Source organism: Elephas maximus, chromosome 9 (genome assembly GCF_024166365.1).
Source record: "Elephas maximus indicus isolate mEleMax1 chromosome 9, mEleMax1 primary haplotype, whole genome shotgun sequence".
In the NCBI taxonomy this organism is placed as follows: Eukaryota; Metazoa; Chordata; class Mammalia; order Proboscidea; family Elephantidae; genus Elephas; species Elephas maximus.
Window position 1 is genome coordinate 108,312,519 of NC_064827.1, and position 17,724 is coordinate 108,330,242.

The 17,724-nt window shown below is 37.8% G+C and overlaps 1 protein-coding gene across 9 annotated transcripts in view; it reads right to left on the minus strand.

Annotated features, from left to right (window-relative positions):
- The window catches only part of CDC14B (cell division cycle 14B), a 114,613-nt gene that overhangs the window by 31,205 nt on the left and 65,684 nt on the right, over positions 1 to 17,724 (minus strand). For all 9 annotated transcript variants that reach the window (XM_049894895.1, XM_049894896.1, XM_049894901.1 and 6 more), the window contains exons 5-7: positions 16,638 to 16,714; positions 4,563 to 4,629; positions 1,790 to 1,852 (exon numbers count right to left, since the gene is read on the minus strand). In XM_049894895.1, coding sequence (XP_049750852.1) covers positions 1,790 to 1,852; positions 4,563 to 4,629; positions 16,638 to 16,714 — 207 coding nt within the window. The remainder of the gene's footprint in view (positions 1 to 1,789; positions 1,853 to 4,562; positions 4,630 to 16,637; positions 16,715 to 17,724) is intronic.

Below are 17,724 nucleotides of genomic sequence, written 5' to 3' on the forward strand. Positions count from 1 at the left end.
ATATATTGCACTTTAGAAATAGACTGCTGTTACAGAGAAGTAAAAATAAGGTTTGTTTGGTCCTGATGAACCATACAATATGACTTCACGTCTATAGTAGACTACAATAACAATTGCTCAAAACCATTACAACAACTCATCAATAAAACAGTTCACTTAAACTGAGCAGTTTAAGATAGCAGTTGGTATTTAGAAACTGGTTGTGAAAGAACAGGTATCTGAAGATTCAAGATACTGCTGTACGAAGTGCTATCCCTCAGATCACCCCTCCCACAGAACATCTGGCTCAATATAATTACAATAGATTGTTTCTTAAAGATAATGCATATGAACTATTCTTGGCTAAAAAAGATCCTTATCACAGCATCTTACTCATTATTTAATTACTTGGTGGGGGTAGGTATAGTAGAATTATTCTTTTTATTTATTAGAGGAAAAATAAATTTCTAAGCAAAGAAGACACTTGCAGTTTTGCCTGCCTGGAATCTCTTCTACCTCTTTTTAGTCAATGTGGTTTGGTAGAGCTGACCTCAGGACCCCAGCTCCCAGGATGACAAGAAAACTAGGTCTGGCCAGAGTATTGGTACAAATTGGTCCCAGGCTGGTACAGGGACAGGCAGCTGTTGAGAGGCATTCCTAGGTCCACTGCTGGAGCTGAGCGCTCTTTCTGATGAATTTGACAAACTGTTAGATAAAAGCTGCTGTTGGCCATCTTTGTCACTTCTGGAAGGAGCTGACCTGAAAACAAAGCTAGCTCAGTCCAATCCCTGGTAAGTGTTTGAGCACCTAAATCCTGTCATGCTTGAAGCCACACCTGCTTCCTTGGCTTTTCACTTATAAAAGCCAATAAATTTTCCCCTTTTTTATGTAAGCCATTTTTTTTTTAAGTCTCTTTAACTTGCAACCAGTGTCCTGAGATAATTACATGTATGCTGGCTACTTACTAAGCCAGCTTCTGTCAGACCTGATACTAAAGGTTTACAAACATTATTTTATCCAATTATCATATTAAAAAAAAAAGTCATCAATACTAAAAAATAATTAAATGTTACAAAAAATACACAGGAGCACATTGATTCACTATGAAAGATACACTCATGGATTGAATTGTATTCCCCCAAAATGTGTCAACTTGGCTAGTCCATGATTCCTAGTATTCCATGACTGTGTACCATTTTGTCATCTGATGTCATCTTCCTATGTGTTGTAAATCTTGTCTCTATGATGTTAATGAGGCAGGTTTAGAGACAGTTATGTTAATGAGGCAGGATTCAATCTACAAGATTAGGCTGTATCTTAGGTCAATTTCTTTTGAGACATAAAAGAAAGAAGCAGGCAGAGAGACTTGGGGACCTCATACAGCCAAGAAACAAGAACCAGGAAGAATAGCATGTCCTTTGGATCCAGGGTCTCTGTGCTGAGAAGCTCCTGGGCCAGGGAAGATTGATGACAAGGGCCTCCCGCTAACAGACATAGAAAGCCTTCCCCTAGAGCTGGAGCCCTGAATTCAGACTTCTAGCCTCCTAAACTGTGAGAGAATAAATTTCTCTCTGTTAAAGCCATTCACTTGTAGTATTTCTGTTATAGCAGCACTAGATAACTAAGACATACATCAAACTACAAAAATCCTCACTAAGAACTGGGACCAGAGAATGGGGAAAAGGGAATAAAAACTTGACTTTTTTACTTTATATGTCTGAAGTATCTGATTTTTTTAAAACAAGAGTACTACTTCTATAAGTAAAATAGATAACTAAAGGAGTTAAAAACAGTATCCATGAAAACTTACTTCATAGTATTCATATTCATCAAGGTTAAATGAGTTGAAATTAAGGAAGCCATACTGCATTGCCTAAAATCCAAAGGAAAGCTTTTAAGAACAAAGATGCAAATAAGGGAACAATTTCAGATCCAATTTCATAATAATAAATATCAGGAAGCAACCAAGAGAAGTATTATTATATTTAGATGGCTTTTTCATTGGAGAGTTTCAAAGGAAATGGGCTGCATAAGTACTTCCATTATCTGGAAAATTAGTCACAATCATACTTATTTTAATGAGATTTGATTTTGTATTTTCATTTGACCAATCATCCTATCCATGCATTACTAAATAATCACACCTTCAGAGTAATCCTACTACCCAATTAGATCAACACCACTCATGTGTTTATGATTCAGAAATTTTGGCTTGAAATACAATGTACAGCCCAATGTTCTCCAAATAAAGAATAAAGAAGAGGAAAGAAACCGTGTGCTAAGTTTGTCCCAAACAATCCCACACTTTATAAATATCCTTGCTTTTAAATTCTTTTGAAAAGTTAGTCTTGAATTAAGATATTAACATTCCCTATATTAAAGACAGCCCGGAGATTAACACTAAAATTCAAAATTTTGAGGCAAAAATAATTCCATAAAAAAAAAAAAAGTAACTTCTCTGTTCTATCCTTTAGCCCCACTCTGAGTTGTGAAAGGCAAATCCTACTGAGTGAAATAAGCAGAACCTCTATTTTCTGAGACAAGGATGAGCTGAGAACTGGCAGCCTCTGAGAAGTGGTCTCGCTATCTGACGACTGAGCTAAACAGTCTGTAGCAAGAATTCTTGGCCAAAATAAACACTAGAAAAGAATTCTTGGTCAATGAGGTATCCTTGGTTCAAAAGGAGTGACCCTATAAACCCAATTCTGAAAATTTTAAATATTGAAATATGATGTAAAATAGGAAAGGCAGAACACCAACCAAAAAAATCTCATTTTATAAAATAAAATTACTTAAGCTCTAATTCTAAAACCAAATCAATGATGACTTTCATTTCACTGAATTCACAAATACTCAGTACATTTCACGGTATTTAGCCGAGAGCTGTTTGTGACAGAATGATGCTATAAAATGTAGCTCACATGCAATTCCTATTTTCCTTTGAATTTCATAAGGAGATCCTATGTGAGGTATGAAGAATTAAATTTAAGACAAAATTACAGATGTTTCATATATGCAATAATATTCAAAATCAGTCGCAAATAAAAAAAATTGAAATTGAAAATAAGAAGCTGTTGACCCTTGACTAAAAAAGCAATCTTCAACCTATAATACAACGAATTGGCCTTTAGGTGCACTATCTGATACAAGCCAAGAAATAACAGTAAAACTGTCATACGCTGCTGGGAACTGTTACAGTAGACGACTTCCAAGCCCCTCAGTTTTTCTTTTCTTTTTTGTAAGGATGGTGGGGTGGAGAGAAGAAGCCCTAGGATGAGGACAGTCTACCGTAGCAGTTCCCTGGGTTTTAACTGGAAGGTGCCATTTACACTCGCTGACCCTCCTGTCTTTAGATTTTCGCCTCTGTCCAGTAGCTGCCTAAGCTGAGACCTGATTGAGGCACCTCAGGACTTGTGACAACTACCTCACAGTCACAGGACTAAAAAAAAAAAAAAAATTAAGCTCCCATATCCCATTGCCTCATATAGGAAAATGGCATACTAAATTAGTCTCTGAATTCATACCTCTCATTTAAAAGTAAAATTTCTGTCAAAGTCTCAGAAAGTCACCATACAAGAAAATAAATGAGTTCCTTTTGCCTCCGAAAATAAAAAAGTCATAAAACTTAAGATGTCGTGGAAGGCTTATCTGATCCACTGGCTACTGATTTACAATTTTAATTTCTTGTGCTACCCCAACATTCAATAATACCTGACAGAGTAAATGTTATAACCAGAGCCGTCTGCATTACAAACTGCAGGGGACCTATTCAGTTAGAACGTGGTGTGAAGGGGGTGTCCTGGAATCAAGATGGAACCCCTGGTTATAACATAAAACCAAACCCCTAACAACCCTATAGGACAGAGTACAGCTGCTCCATGGGGACAGACTGCCACATCTTTCTCCTGCAGAGCAGCTGGTGAGTTCGAACTGCCAACCTTTCAGTTAGCAGCTGGGCACTTTAACCACTGCACCACCAGAGCTCCTTGCAGGTTATACACAAGGGAGTTATTTTATAACAGCTTTGAGAAAGCTGTAGCGACCCACTTAGTTGTATATAAAACCTTGTAACAAACTAATGGGCTTTTCAAATTCTTCTGTCCAACTAGAAACTGTCCCATAGCTCGAAGGTATAAAACAAGGGTTTGACGGTTACTTTTCTTATAAAAACGTCTGTTTTAAATAACAGCTGTAGGAATCAGACCCCTAAAATACATAAATCAAACAGCTTGAAAACCAGCAACTTTTTATTTTTGTTTTGCATTTAAAGTCACCACACATTTAAAACTAACTCAGGATTCAGAACCTAACTGCCTCTTATTCCTGCCTGTTTTTTAATTGGCTGCCCCCTCCACACCCCTCCCCTCAACTCACGCAGCGAAGCACTCAGAGGCTTGGAATAAACTGTTTTCTGGTTTAGTATAGTTCTAACATTGGGGAGGAATGTGGTACCTCTGACATCGTACACTTCTTGGAAGAGAGCCTAGTAAGTAGACCTTTGAGGAAGAAGGCCTAGCCTTCCTGGGACTGCGCTTCAGTTCTCTACCACAACAACGAGAGGATCCTATGAGTTAGTTACCTACCTTCTTCACTGCATGGAAACAGTCGAGAAGTGTAATGTAGAAATTGCAACTTCCATAGGCAGCATCTCTAAAATTCCAAAAGTATTGAAATACATAGCTCAGTTAATTTTTTCTACAGTACACTTAAGACAAAGCTGACCAGAATTTAAAATCAAACATATAGCCAGAACCATTCTCAAAACAAAAAAAAGGCTTTTGTTTTTAAATAAAGTAAAAGTCACTTATAAATTTCACTGCAGTGTCTACCTACTGTACGTACAGTTTTATGGACCAGGATCAATCACGACTACTTCCTAAATTTCAAATTATCTCTCAGGATCATTTCTGGCTTTGAAAGCTGAGCTTCAAAAGTTCCTTGGTGCACTCAACTAATTAACAGTATTACCTCTCCCCACAAAAGAATAATGCATCTGGATTTTTTTTTCCTTTAAACTGGAATATACCGTATCATACCATTAATAGGAAAGATTGCTTTTTGATTCTGTGTGTGTATGTGTAGAAAAAAAACACTGAGAAAACAAGGTAATGTTTGAAATACTAGATAACCAGAACCCAGTGCCGTCGAGTCGATTCCGACTCATAGCGACCCTATAGGACAGAGTAGAACTGCCCCACATAGTTTCCAAGGAGCACCTGGCGGATTCGAACTGCCGACCCTTTGGTTAGCAGCCGTAGCACTTAACCACTACGCCACCAGGGTTTCCTGAAATACTAGATACAAGCTATAAACATCTTACTCCTCTCATTATGCTAGCATTTTTAACAATTTAACTAGATGACTTGTTTCTGCTTCATAAGGGACAATAAACCTGTTGCTGTCAAGTCGATTCCAACTCATAGCAACCCTACAGGACAGAGTAGAGCTGCCCCATAGTTTCCAAGAAGCAGCTGGTGGACTCGAACTGCCCACCTTTTGGTTAGCAGCCATAGCTCCCTGTAGCTCTTAACCACTGCACCATTAGGGCTCAAATAGTACCAATAAAATCACAGGAACTAAGAAGTCAACTACCTTTGGTAGAACTGCTCTACACCCTACAAATAAGAGTCAGTCATCACAGCTCTTTACTAAGTGCTTAGTTGACACATAATCCCACCCAACACTGCATCCACACCTGTCAGTACTAAATTACTACAGATCTCTTAACATCACTTAAGATTTTGCCAAGAAAAAAAAAAAAGGCACTCCCCTCGCTCCCGCTCAACTTCTCCTTTTTGGCTACCTTGTGTCATTATAAAATGGAAACAATTTTAATTATGCAACAGAAAAATTAATTTAATTATGATCCAACCAGGCATGCCAAACAACCATGCCTATCTGAATGGTGTTCCTCTGGCCCCCAGGTGGACAAGGGTTACTACTGGAGCCACTACTGACAGCCCAGCTCAGATGAATTTTTACACTGTAATATTTATTACCTGAAAAAATAATCTGTACATTTTAAACTTTTAATTCTTGCCCAAACCTTAAGTGGAAAATATTCAAAGACTGTTCATTATAGCAACACTCAGTTAGAATTACTGAGATACGAGATTTGTTTGTTTTTTTCCTTTTAAAAGGAAGTATATTCCCAGGAATTATAAACTCCAATGGACTAAAAATTTCTCAATGCTTCTACTGGTCTTTGAATTAACAAAAGCCTAGTAAATCATTCTTGGAAAAAAAAAGACTAAATGAAAGAATGAGGTTTGAATTCAAGTATAAAGGTCGTGTGCATTAGACGCAATGCCATTTTTGTTTCGTAAAGTTCTGATTTTATAAGTTTCTCTTCTAAGAGCTAGAAAAGGTCTCTATCCAATCTAGAAGACAACAATTTTACCAATAACTTACTGGCAATACTTAGGACGGAGAAGTCAAAATGACCTTCAGCAGTGATTCTCAAAGTGTGGTCCCCAGAACAGCAGTATCAGCATCACCTGAACTTGTTAGAAATGCAAATTCTCAGGCCCCCCCACCCAAACCAACTGAAATCAGACTGCAGATGGGCCCAGGTAGTCTTGTGTTGTAACAAATCCCCTAGGTGACTGTGACCTGTGTTTAATTTTGAGAACCAGTGACCTATAGAATCAAGATAAATACTTGTTTTGGAGAAGTAATTTTTTTAATGGCATAGGGAATATTTTCAGATAGAGAAGCAAAGGCAGGAAAACTGTAGTTTAGCCTAAACCAGGAACAAAATTATCAGTGGAAATACAGGAACTCTCAAATTGCATCCCAATGTTTTCATCATGGCTCCCCAGTTAACTACAATTACTATCTTCTTAACCTACTGATAATTCTTGTCCTATCAAGTTAAAGACAAGTTGATTCAGTCTTTGAGACAACTTCATGAATTTATTCAATACATATTTTTTGAAAATCCACTGTGGGCTACGCTATGGTCTAGTCAATGATGATTCAACAAATTTTGACCTAAAGCTTTGAAATTAAAGTTTTGCTTCATGTAACACGCTATCTGAATAGACAAGAATCTGTTTCTTTATTCACTCATGTTTACTTCATTAACACACCCAACTTTAAACACACCCATACCTCCTTCCCCCCACCCAATTAATCAGGCCTCTTCAAACTGTCAGAATAACAGCTACAAACGTGGATATAAGCCTTCATGCAGAGAAAAGGCCTCATTACTAAGATAATTTAATAAACTTGGAAAAGCAGATGAGAATCAATGAAGAGGCATTACCAATAATTTATTGGCAATATTCAGGAAGGAAGGAAGAACTCAAAATGACCTTCAGCAGTGTTTCTCAGAGTGTGAGCCCCAGAACAACAGTATCAGCATCACCTGACCTTAGAAATGGCAAAACAAATATTAGTTTAAAAGATAACAGCTTTCCCAGCAGCTTTTATTCATAATAGCCAAACACTGGAAAAAACCCAAATATCCATCCAAAGAAGAATGGACGAATACATTGTGGCACTGCTACAAAAGTAACAAAAAAGGATGAACTACTGTACATGTTACAAAACAGATACATCTCATGGACATTTTGTATTAATGAAGCCAGGTACCAGCTCCCTCAAATATATACTGCATGATTCCATTTACCTTAAGTTCAAAGACAAGTGAAACTAACAGATGGTGGTAGAAGCCATAATAGCGATTACACAGGGGGTAGCCAGTGACTGGAAAGCCATAGGAGGTAACATTCTAGGGAGATGGCAATGTTCTATATTTTGAACTACATGCAGTAATTACATACAAATGTAAAACTTTACTGAGCTGTACATTTAAGGTTAGTATTTTATCATATGTGAATTATACTTCAATTAAAAAAAAATGCATGATCAACAATGTCAAACACTTTAGCTAAGATTAGTGCTTCCAAAGTATGTAAATTGCACATCAATTTACAAAAAATGTCTTTAAAAAATGTTACCAAAGGGCCAGGCAAAGGCAGAAGAATCTGACAGGTAATAACAAATAGAAAATACCTACTCTTCATAATAGTGACCCTAAGGTATCACAAAAATGTTGAATTACATTTTATACTATTTTTTCATTTACACAGAGAAATATTTATTATAAATTAAGAAGAGATCACATAGAAAGATCTTTAAGCTCAGTGCTTAAATCATTACATCTAAGTTTAATGGACTCTAATTAAACATTTTTTTTATGGAACATAAAGTAATTAACCATAAATGAATGCTACTCCTGCACAACCCCTGGTTAAAAATACTTTATTGGCGGTTACATTGACTCTATGCACTTGAAGGGTCAAGGATAATATAATAATTTCTTTCAAAACATTAAGCCAGGCCATATTAATTCTGGAAACGCTGGTGGCATAGTGGTTAAGTGCTACGGCTGCTAACCAAAGGGCTGGCAGTTTGAATCCACCAGGCGCTTCTTGGAAACTCCATAGGGCAGTTCTACTCTGTCCTGTAGGGTCACTATGAGTTGGAATCGACTTGACGGTACTGGGTTTGGTTTTTTTGGGGGGGGTATATTAATTCTAATTGGTCTGTTTTCTAAGTAGAAAGTTCTTACTGTTTATGTTGTTGTTGTTAGGTGCCATCAAGTCGGCTCCAATTCATAGCTACCCGATCTACAACAGAATGAAACATTGCAGGTCCTGCACCATCCTCACAAACCTTGCTACGCTTGAACACAATGTCTGCAGCCACAGTATCAATCCATCTCTTCGAGGGTTTTCCTCTTTTGCGCTGACCCTCTACGTCACCAAGCATGATGTTCTTCTCCAGGGACCAGTCCCTCCCGATATCATGTCCAAAGTACATGACACAAAGTCTTGCCATCCATGCTTCTAAGAAGCATTCTGACTGCATTTATTCCAAGACAGATTTGTTTGTTTTTCTGGCAGTCCATGGTATATTAAATAATTTTCACCAACACCATAATTCAAAGGCATCAATTCTTCTTCAGTCTTCCTTATTTGTTGCCCAACTTTCGCTTGTATGTGAAGTGACTGAAAATATCATGTCTTGGGTCAGGCACACATTAGTCCTTGAAGTGACATCTTTGCTTCTGAACACTTTAAAGCGGTCTTTCGCAGCAGGTCTGTCAAATGCAATATATCGTTTGGATCTTAACTGCTGCTTCCACGAGCACTGACTGTGGATCCAAGTAAAATGAAATTCTTGACAATTTCAACATTTTCTCCATTTATTAGGATGCTGCTTACTGGTCTAGTTGTGAAGATTTTTGTTTTCTTTATGTTGATGTGTAATCCATAATGAATACTATAGTCTTTGATCTTCATTAGTAAATGCTCCAAGTCCTCTTCCCTTGTAGCAAGCAAGGTTATGTCATCTGCATATTAATGAGTTCTTAATGAGTCTTCCTCCAATCCTGATGCCTGCATTCTTCTTCATATAGTCCAGCTTCTTAGATTATTTGCTTAGCATACAGATTAAATAAGTACGGTGAAAGGATAAAAAAAAAAAAAAACCCAAACCCAGCGCCGTCGAGTCAATTCCAACTCATAGCAACCCTATAGGACCGGGTAGAACTGCCCCACTGAGTTTCCAAGGAGTGCCTGGAGGATTCGAACTGCCGACCCTTTGGTTAGCAGCCGTAGCATTTAACCACTATACCACTCAACCCTGAAAAACACCTTTCCTGTCTTAAACCACGAGGAATCCCTTTGTTCCCTTTGATCTGCTGCCTCTTCGTCTATGTACAGGTTCTGCGTAAGCACAATGAAGCATTCTGGAATTATCATTCTTCACAAGTTAGCCATAATTTCTTATGATGTACACAGTTGAATACATTTGCATAGCCAATAAAACACAGGTAAACATTTTTCTGGTACTCTCTGCTTTAGGCCAAGATTCATCTGAAATCAGCAATGATATCCCTTGTTCTACATTGTCTTCTGACATGGCCTGAATTTCTGGCGGTTGCCTGTCAACGAACTACTGCAACCATTTTTGAATTATCTTCAGCAAAATTTTACTTGGTATGATATTAATGACATTGTTCAATAATTTCCACATTCTGTTGGATCATCCTTCTTTGAAAAGGGCACAAATATGGATCTCTTCCAGTTGGTTAGCCAGGTACCTGTCTTCTCAATTTCTTGGCATAAACGAGTGAGCGCCTCCAGCATTGCATTTGTTGTTGAAACCTATCAATTGGTATTCTGTCAATTCCTGAAGCCTTGTTTTTCGCCAATGCCTTCAGTGCAGCTTGGACTTCTGCCTTCTGTACCATCAGTTCGTGATCATATGCTACCTCCTGAAATGGCTGACTGTCGACCAGTTCTTTTTGATACAATGACTCTGTGTATTTCTTCCATTTTCTTTTGGTGCTTCCTGCGTCATTTAACATTTTCCCTGTAGAATCCTTCACTATTGCAACTCGAGGACTGAATTTTTTCTTCGGTTCTCTCAGCTTGAGAAATGCCGAGCATGTTCCTCCCTTTTGGTTTTCTATCTCCAAGTCCTTGCACGTGTCATTATAATACTTTACTTTGTCTTCTTGAGCTGCCCTTTGAAATATTCTGTTCAGCTCTTTGACGTCATCATTTTTTTTCCTTTTGCTTTAGCTGCTCGACGTGCAAGAGCAAGTTTCAGAGTCTCTTCTGACATCCATTTTGGTTTTTTCTTTCCTCCCTGTCATTTTAATGACCTTTTACTTTCTTCACATATGACGTCCTTCCACAACTCCTCTGGTCTTTAGTCATTAGTGTTGAATGCATCAAATCTCTTCTTGAGATAGTCTCTAAAGTGCAGGTGGGATATACTCAAGGGCGGACTTTGGTTCACATGAACATGTTTTAATTTTCTTCATCTTCAACTTGAACTTGCATATTGATGGTCTGCTCTGCAGTCAGCCTCTGGACTTGTTCTGATTGATGATACTCATCTCATTTTACAGATGGAGTCTATTTGATTCCCAGGTATTCCATCCGGCGAGGTTCTTGTGACCTGTATGGTTGGCATTTATGTTGTTTGCAATGAATAAGTCATTGGTCTTCCAAAATTCTATCATGTGATCTCTGACATTATTTGTATCACCAAGGCTATATTATTCAACTACCAATTCTTCTTCACTGTTTCCAACTTTCACATTCCAATCACCAGTAATTATTAATGCATCTTAACTGCATGTTTGATCAATTTTAGACTGCACAAGTTGGTAAAAAAAAACTTCAATTTCTTCATTGTTGGCCTTGGTGGTAAACTTGAATAATAGTTGTGTTAGCTCTTCCTATCACTGACAGCATTGTACTTCAGGAGAGATCTTGAAACGTTCTTTTTGATGATGAATGTGATGCCATTGCTCTTCAATTTGTCATTCCCAGCGTAGTAGATCATATGATTGTCTGATTCAAAAAGGCCAATAACAGTTCATTTCGGCTCACTAATGCCTAGGACACCAATTTTCATGCATTTCATTGAATTTTTGATCACTTGCAATTTTCCTAGATTCATATTTTGTACATACTACACTCTGATTATTAATGATGTTTGCAGCTGTTTCTTCTCATTTTGAATTGTGCCACATCAACAAATGATGGTCCCGACAGCTTTACTCCACCCACGTCATTCAAGTCCCTTTTACTTTGAGGAGGTAGCTCTTCCCCAGTCGTATTATGAGTGGCTTTAAACCTGAGGGGCTAATCTTTTGGCACTTTATCAATGATCCACTGCTATTCACAGGGCTCTCACTGGCCGATTTCTTCAGTGTGTCCTGTTGTGGTGGCTTACATGTTGTTGCTGTGATGCTGGAAGCTGTGACACCAGGACTTCAAATACCAGCAGTGTCACCCACAGTGGATGAGTTACAGTGGAGTTTCCAACTAAGACTAGGAAGAAGGACCTGGCAGTTTACTTCTAGAAAAAACATTGGCCACGGACTGTTCTATATAAGAATATGATAAAGCACCATATTCCTGTTACTGTGACTAAGATTTTAAATTTTCAATCCATCATAGGCCAATACTTCTGTAATGTACAACAAATATGAATTGTGATAATATTGTACTGTTAAACATCAGTCAGCACAAGGACAGGGGGTCGACTGAGGAAAAGACCATCAATTGCTCATATGCAAGTTCAAGTTGAACCTGAAGAAAAATTAAAATAAATCCACAAGAACTGAAATACACATTTGTGTACATCCCACCTGAATCTGGAGACCGTCTCAAGAACAGATCTGGTGCATTGAACACTAACGACTGAAGACCAAAGGAGTTGCGGAATGACATCAAGGACTTTATACGTGAAGAAAGCAAAAGGTTATTAAAAATTTAGGAAAGAAAGAAAAGACCAACATAAACGTCAGAAGAGACTCTGAAGCTTGCTCTTGAACTCAGAGTTGCTAAAGCGAATGGAAAAAATGTTGAAGTAAAATTGCTGAAGGTTTCAAAGGACATCTTGAGAAGACAAAGTATGTTGAAATGCGCAAAAACCTGGAGTTAGAAAATCAAAAGGGAAGAACACGCTCAGCACTTCTCAGACTGAACAAAATGAAGAAAAAACTCAAGATTCAAGTTGCAATACTGAAGGATTCTATGAGAGCAAAATATTGAAGGATGCAGGAAGCATCAGAAGACAACAGACGGAATACACAGTCACTGTACCAGAAAAAAATTGGTTGATATTCCACCATTTCAGGAGGTAGCATAGGATCAAGAACTGATGGTACTGAAGAAAGAAGTCCAAGCCATGCTGAAGGCACTGGCAAAAAACAAGGCTCCAGGAATTGGCAGAATACCAACTGAGATTTTTCAACAAACCAATGCCATGCTAGAGATGCTCACTTTCTATGCCAAGAAATTTAGAAGACCGTTGCCTGTTTAACTGACTGGAAGTAGCCTGTATTTTTGCCCATTCCAAAGAAAGGTGATACAAGAGAATGCAGAAATTACCAAACTATATCGTTAATATCACATGCAGGTAAAATTTTGATGAAGATCATTCAAAAGCAGTTGCGGCAGTACACGGACACGGAACTGCCAGAAATTTGAGCCAGATTCCGAAAAGGACGTGGAAAAAGAGACATCATTGTTGATGTCAAATGGATCTTGGCTGAAAGCAGAGAATACCAGAAGATGTTTACCTGTGTTTTATTAACTATGCGAGGGCATTTGACTGTGTGGATTGTAACAACTTATGGATAACATTGTGAAGAATGGGATTTCCAGAACACTTAATTGTGCTCATGAGGAACCTCTACATAGACCAGGAGCCAGTCATTCATACAGGGCAAGGGAATACTGCATGGTTTAAAATCAAGAAAGGTGTGCATATGGGTTGCATTCTTTCACCATACTTATTCAATCTGTATTCTGAGGAAAATAATCTGAAAAGCAGGACTATATGTAGAAGAATGTGGCATCAGGATTGGTGAAAGATTCATTAACAACCTGCAATACGCAGATGACACAACCTTGCTTGCCGAAAGGGAAGAGGACTCGAAGCACTTACTGATGAAGATCAAAGACTACAGCCTCCTGTATGGATTACACCTCAGTACAAAGAAAACAAAAATCCTGACAACTGCAACAACAAGCAACATCATGATAAATGGAGAAAATATTGAAGCTGTCAAGGATTTCATTTTACTTGGATTCACAATCAGTGCCCATGGAAGTAGCAGTCAAGAAATCAAACGATGTACTGCATGGGACAAATCTGCAAAAGATCTCTTTAAAGTGTTCAAAAGCAAAAATGTCACTTTGAGGACTACAGTATACCTGATCCAACCCATGATATTTTCAATTGCCTCATATGCATGCAAAAGCTAGACAATGAGTAAGTAAGACTGAAGAAAACTGATGCCATTGAATTATGGTATTAGCAAAGAATAATGAATATACCATGGACTGCTAGAAGAACAAACAAGTCTGTCTTGGAAGGAATACAGCCAGAGTGTTTCTTGGAAGCGACGATGGTGAGACTTCATCTCACATACTTTGGACTGGTTTTTAGGAGGGACCAGTCCCTGGAAAAGGTCATCATGCTTGGTAAAGTAGAGGGTCAGCAAAAAAGAGGAAGACCGTCAATGGACGGATTGACACAGTAGCTGCAACAATGGGCTCAAACCTAACAATTATGAGGATGGAGCAGGACTGGGCAACGTTTCGTTCTCTTGTATATAGGGTCACTCTGAGTCAGAATTGACTAGACAGCACCTAACAACAGTTTGCACATTTAGGTCTTTAATCCATTTTGAATTTTTTTTTTGTGTATGAGGCATGTGTCCTTGTTTTATTTTTCTGCATGTGGAACTTCAATTTTCCCAGCATTATCGAATGGACTTGGTACCCTTGTAAAAAATCAGTTGACCGTAGATGTGTTGATTTATTTCTGGACTCTCAATTCCATTCCATCGGTCTGTGTATCTATTATTATACCAGTACCAGGCAGTTTCAATTACTGTATGTGATGGTTAAGATTGTGTGTCAACTTGCCTGGGCCATGATTCTTAGGGTTTGTATGTGATCACTCCCATGATGGAAACTGCTGTGAGCTGTCAATCAGCTGAAAGGGAGTTTCCTTGGGGGTGCAGCCTGCATCCAAATGTAAGCGGATGTTCTCGCTTTTTGCTCCCGCTGGATCCTGCGACTGCCTCCTATTCGTCTGACCTCTGGCTCTTGGGACTTGAACTATCAGCTTATCTGCCAATCTTGGGATTTGTAGATATTTACAGCCTGGGAGTGATATTCACAGCCTGTGAGCAGGCGCCCTGCTTTCTGACTACCAGTCTTGGGTCTGCCAGCCGCTGCAGCCATGTAAATTGGGAGAAACCTCTACCCTGATCCACAGACTTGGGACATTCCAGGCTCTACAATTGTGTGAGCTGTTTCTTTGATATAAATCTCTCTCTATATATATTCATATGCTTTACTGGTTTTGCTTCTCTAGAGAACCCACCCTAAGGCACTGTAGCTGTACAATATGTCTTAAAATCAGGAACTGTGAGTCCTCCTACTTTGTTCTTCTCTTTCAACGTTGCTTTAGCTACTTAGGACCTTCTGCCATTCCATATAAAGTTCAGGCTTGGTAATGTTCTGTTTCTTACAACTGTATTTAAATGAGTGCAAAATCTCTTTTCACACATCAACAGTGTTCCATTGGTCCTTACTTGGATTACACGAAATATGTGAGCTTATTCACATTTCAGGGCCTTTTGTTGTAAACCGCAAGAATGGCACTACTATAAAGATTACCATTAGAAAGAAGAGTTCTGTAGAAAAAATGATCACTGGGTATTAGGAGATGGCCAAAGTGCCTGTGACTCGGGAACCACAAACACATACATTTCTATGCGCTTTGGTGGCTGTCATATTACAGGTTGAGGAGAATGGAGCACTCTTTGACGTAGTAGAGGATCAGCAAAAAAGAGGGCTGACACAATGGACTCGAACACAGCGATAATTGTGAGAACCAGGCAGTGTTTCTTTCTTTTGTACACAGGGTTGCTATGAGTCAGAACCGACCCCACAGCACCAAACAACAACATAACAAGTGAAAGTGTATTCCTGAAGTTTGCAGACTGTCATAACAAATCTCTATTTCATTAAGAAAATCTATGGGAAGTCTAATGAAGTTATTTATAAGGAGATTCTGCCTTTGTTACGGAGGTTTTCCTAAAGCTCATCCACAACGAAACCAACTTCATAACCTTATGTTTTAGAGGCGAGGCCACACGTTCAAAATTAGACATTAGAAGTATATGCAATAATCCTAAAGCAATTAATTTTGTGAATGGAAGAAAAATAAAGTATTTATAATTATCCATACGGAATGCCACAAGAAAAAATTCATGCATTTATTTTAATTAATAAATTTATTTTAATAATTTAATTTAAAATTGAATTCTGAAAGTTTCTCCACACATTTATTTTAATAAATATTTTAATAAATGTGTGGAGAAACTTTCAGAATTCAATTTGATTAAAAAAAAAAAAGAAAAAACAAGGCTTTTCAAAATACCTTCAACACAACCATACAGTCAGTGTGAGATGAGGATGTCATCACTCATGTAAAGACATTACTCCTCTGTCCTCTGTTATGTATGACACAGAAGTTTGACTGGTTTTTCTGGTAGTGGTGTGTTATATTAGCAACCTTACCCACTACCTCTGCTGCCTGTGTCCCTAGGAAAAAGGGGACAGTTTTTGCCCCAGAAATTAACCCATCCTTGGGAAAACTTTATCTCCAAATAAAACCAAACACCTCAGTGACAGTTTTGAGTATCATAAATCCAAGATTCTCAGGGGATTATAAAGACTAATTTCTGTCAGTGGCAGTGGTTCTCAACCAAGGGCAATTTTGCTCCCCATGGGATATGACCTTTGGCAATGCTGGGAGACCTTTTTGGTTTTGAAAGTCGGTATGTGTGGTGGCATGTATATGTGTTACTGGCATCTAAGGGGCAGAGGCCAGGGATGCTGCTAAACATCCTACAGTGTATAGGATTGTTTCCCAGAACAAAATGTCAATAATGTTGAGAAACCTAGGTCTATGGTGTTATTTACACCCACCCTAAAATTACTATTAACCACGTCCTCTTTTTTCTTTTTTCAGAAACAACTACTAAGATATTTCTGGTAGGGCCTTGTTCAACGAATCCACCACATCGTTCTTATATTTACCTGAATGGAATATAGGATGTATCTCCAAACATTAATATTCTGTATGCTTCTTCTGGAGTTCTCCCCAAATATATAACCTACATTTGAAAAGAGGAGAAAAAGACAATTTATCTCTAAGTGAAGATATAGTTCAGTGCTATGAAGTGAGGTTTATACAATTTAACTGGTTGATCTTGGCTATCCAGAAAATATACTCCCTTTTTAAGACATAAATTGGCCATCATCAAAAGCCACACACACTTTAAGTCATTACGATATTCTGAAAAGGAATACAGCATTTAATTTGAATCAAATATATTTATAACAAATTATCTACTTCTTCTGAGAAAACATTAGGTTTAAAAAACTATTAAGTCCCCAGCCAAAATTTATAAAGTGTAAAAGTAGGACAGTAGTCTTCCATTTACAAAACCTATCAAGATTTATGATGAACTTCCAGATACAAACACCACACTGTGGACCACAGTTCATTTAAAAAAAGTTAAAAACATAAGTCCTAATTTATATCATTTTTCATACCAGTGGTTATTTTGGTCACATACATTAATGACATATATGCTGAGCAAAAATTTGTAATGTGATTTACACATTCACTATAAATAAATTTTAAGTCCTTTGAGTACCTAAGAAGCTTATAATCTATAAATGAATCCTGCATATACTGTAACTTTTACAAGATGATTCTATAACTAATTGGGACGAGCCCTGAATTAAGTACCAACTTCTTCCAGTATCGACTGAAAAGGAGAAACAGAAGAAATGTAAAGCCATACTCATCAAGTTCAAGAGGAAAAGAATTCACTCAATGCTAATCCATGTAAAAGGCACAATGTGATGTATCAGGGTTACTGATACTATAATACCCAAAAAGTAAGTGTTCAAAACATCACGACAACTTAAAGCCTTTGTTAGAAAATACAAGGTGAATGAAAGATGGTCTAAAATTAACGTTAAATGACATTTTTATCAACTCATAAAACTATTTTTAAAGAACAATTTTGGTTAAAGACAGGGACAACAAATCTGAGGAAAAGGCATTCAATACCTACTCATCTACAAATATTAACTGAGGGCACTCGGAGTACAG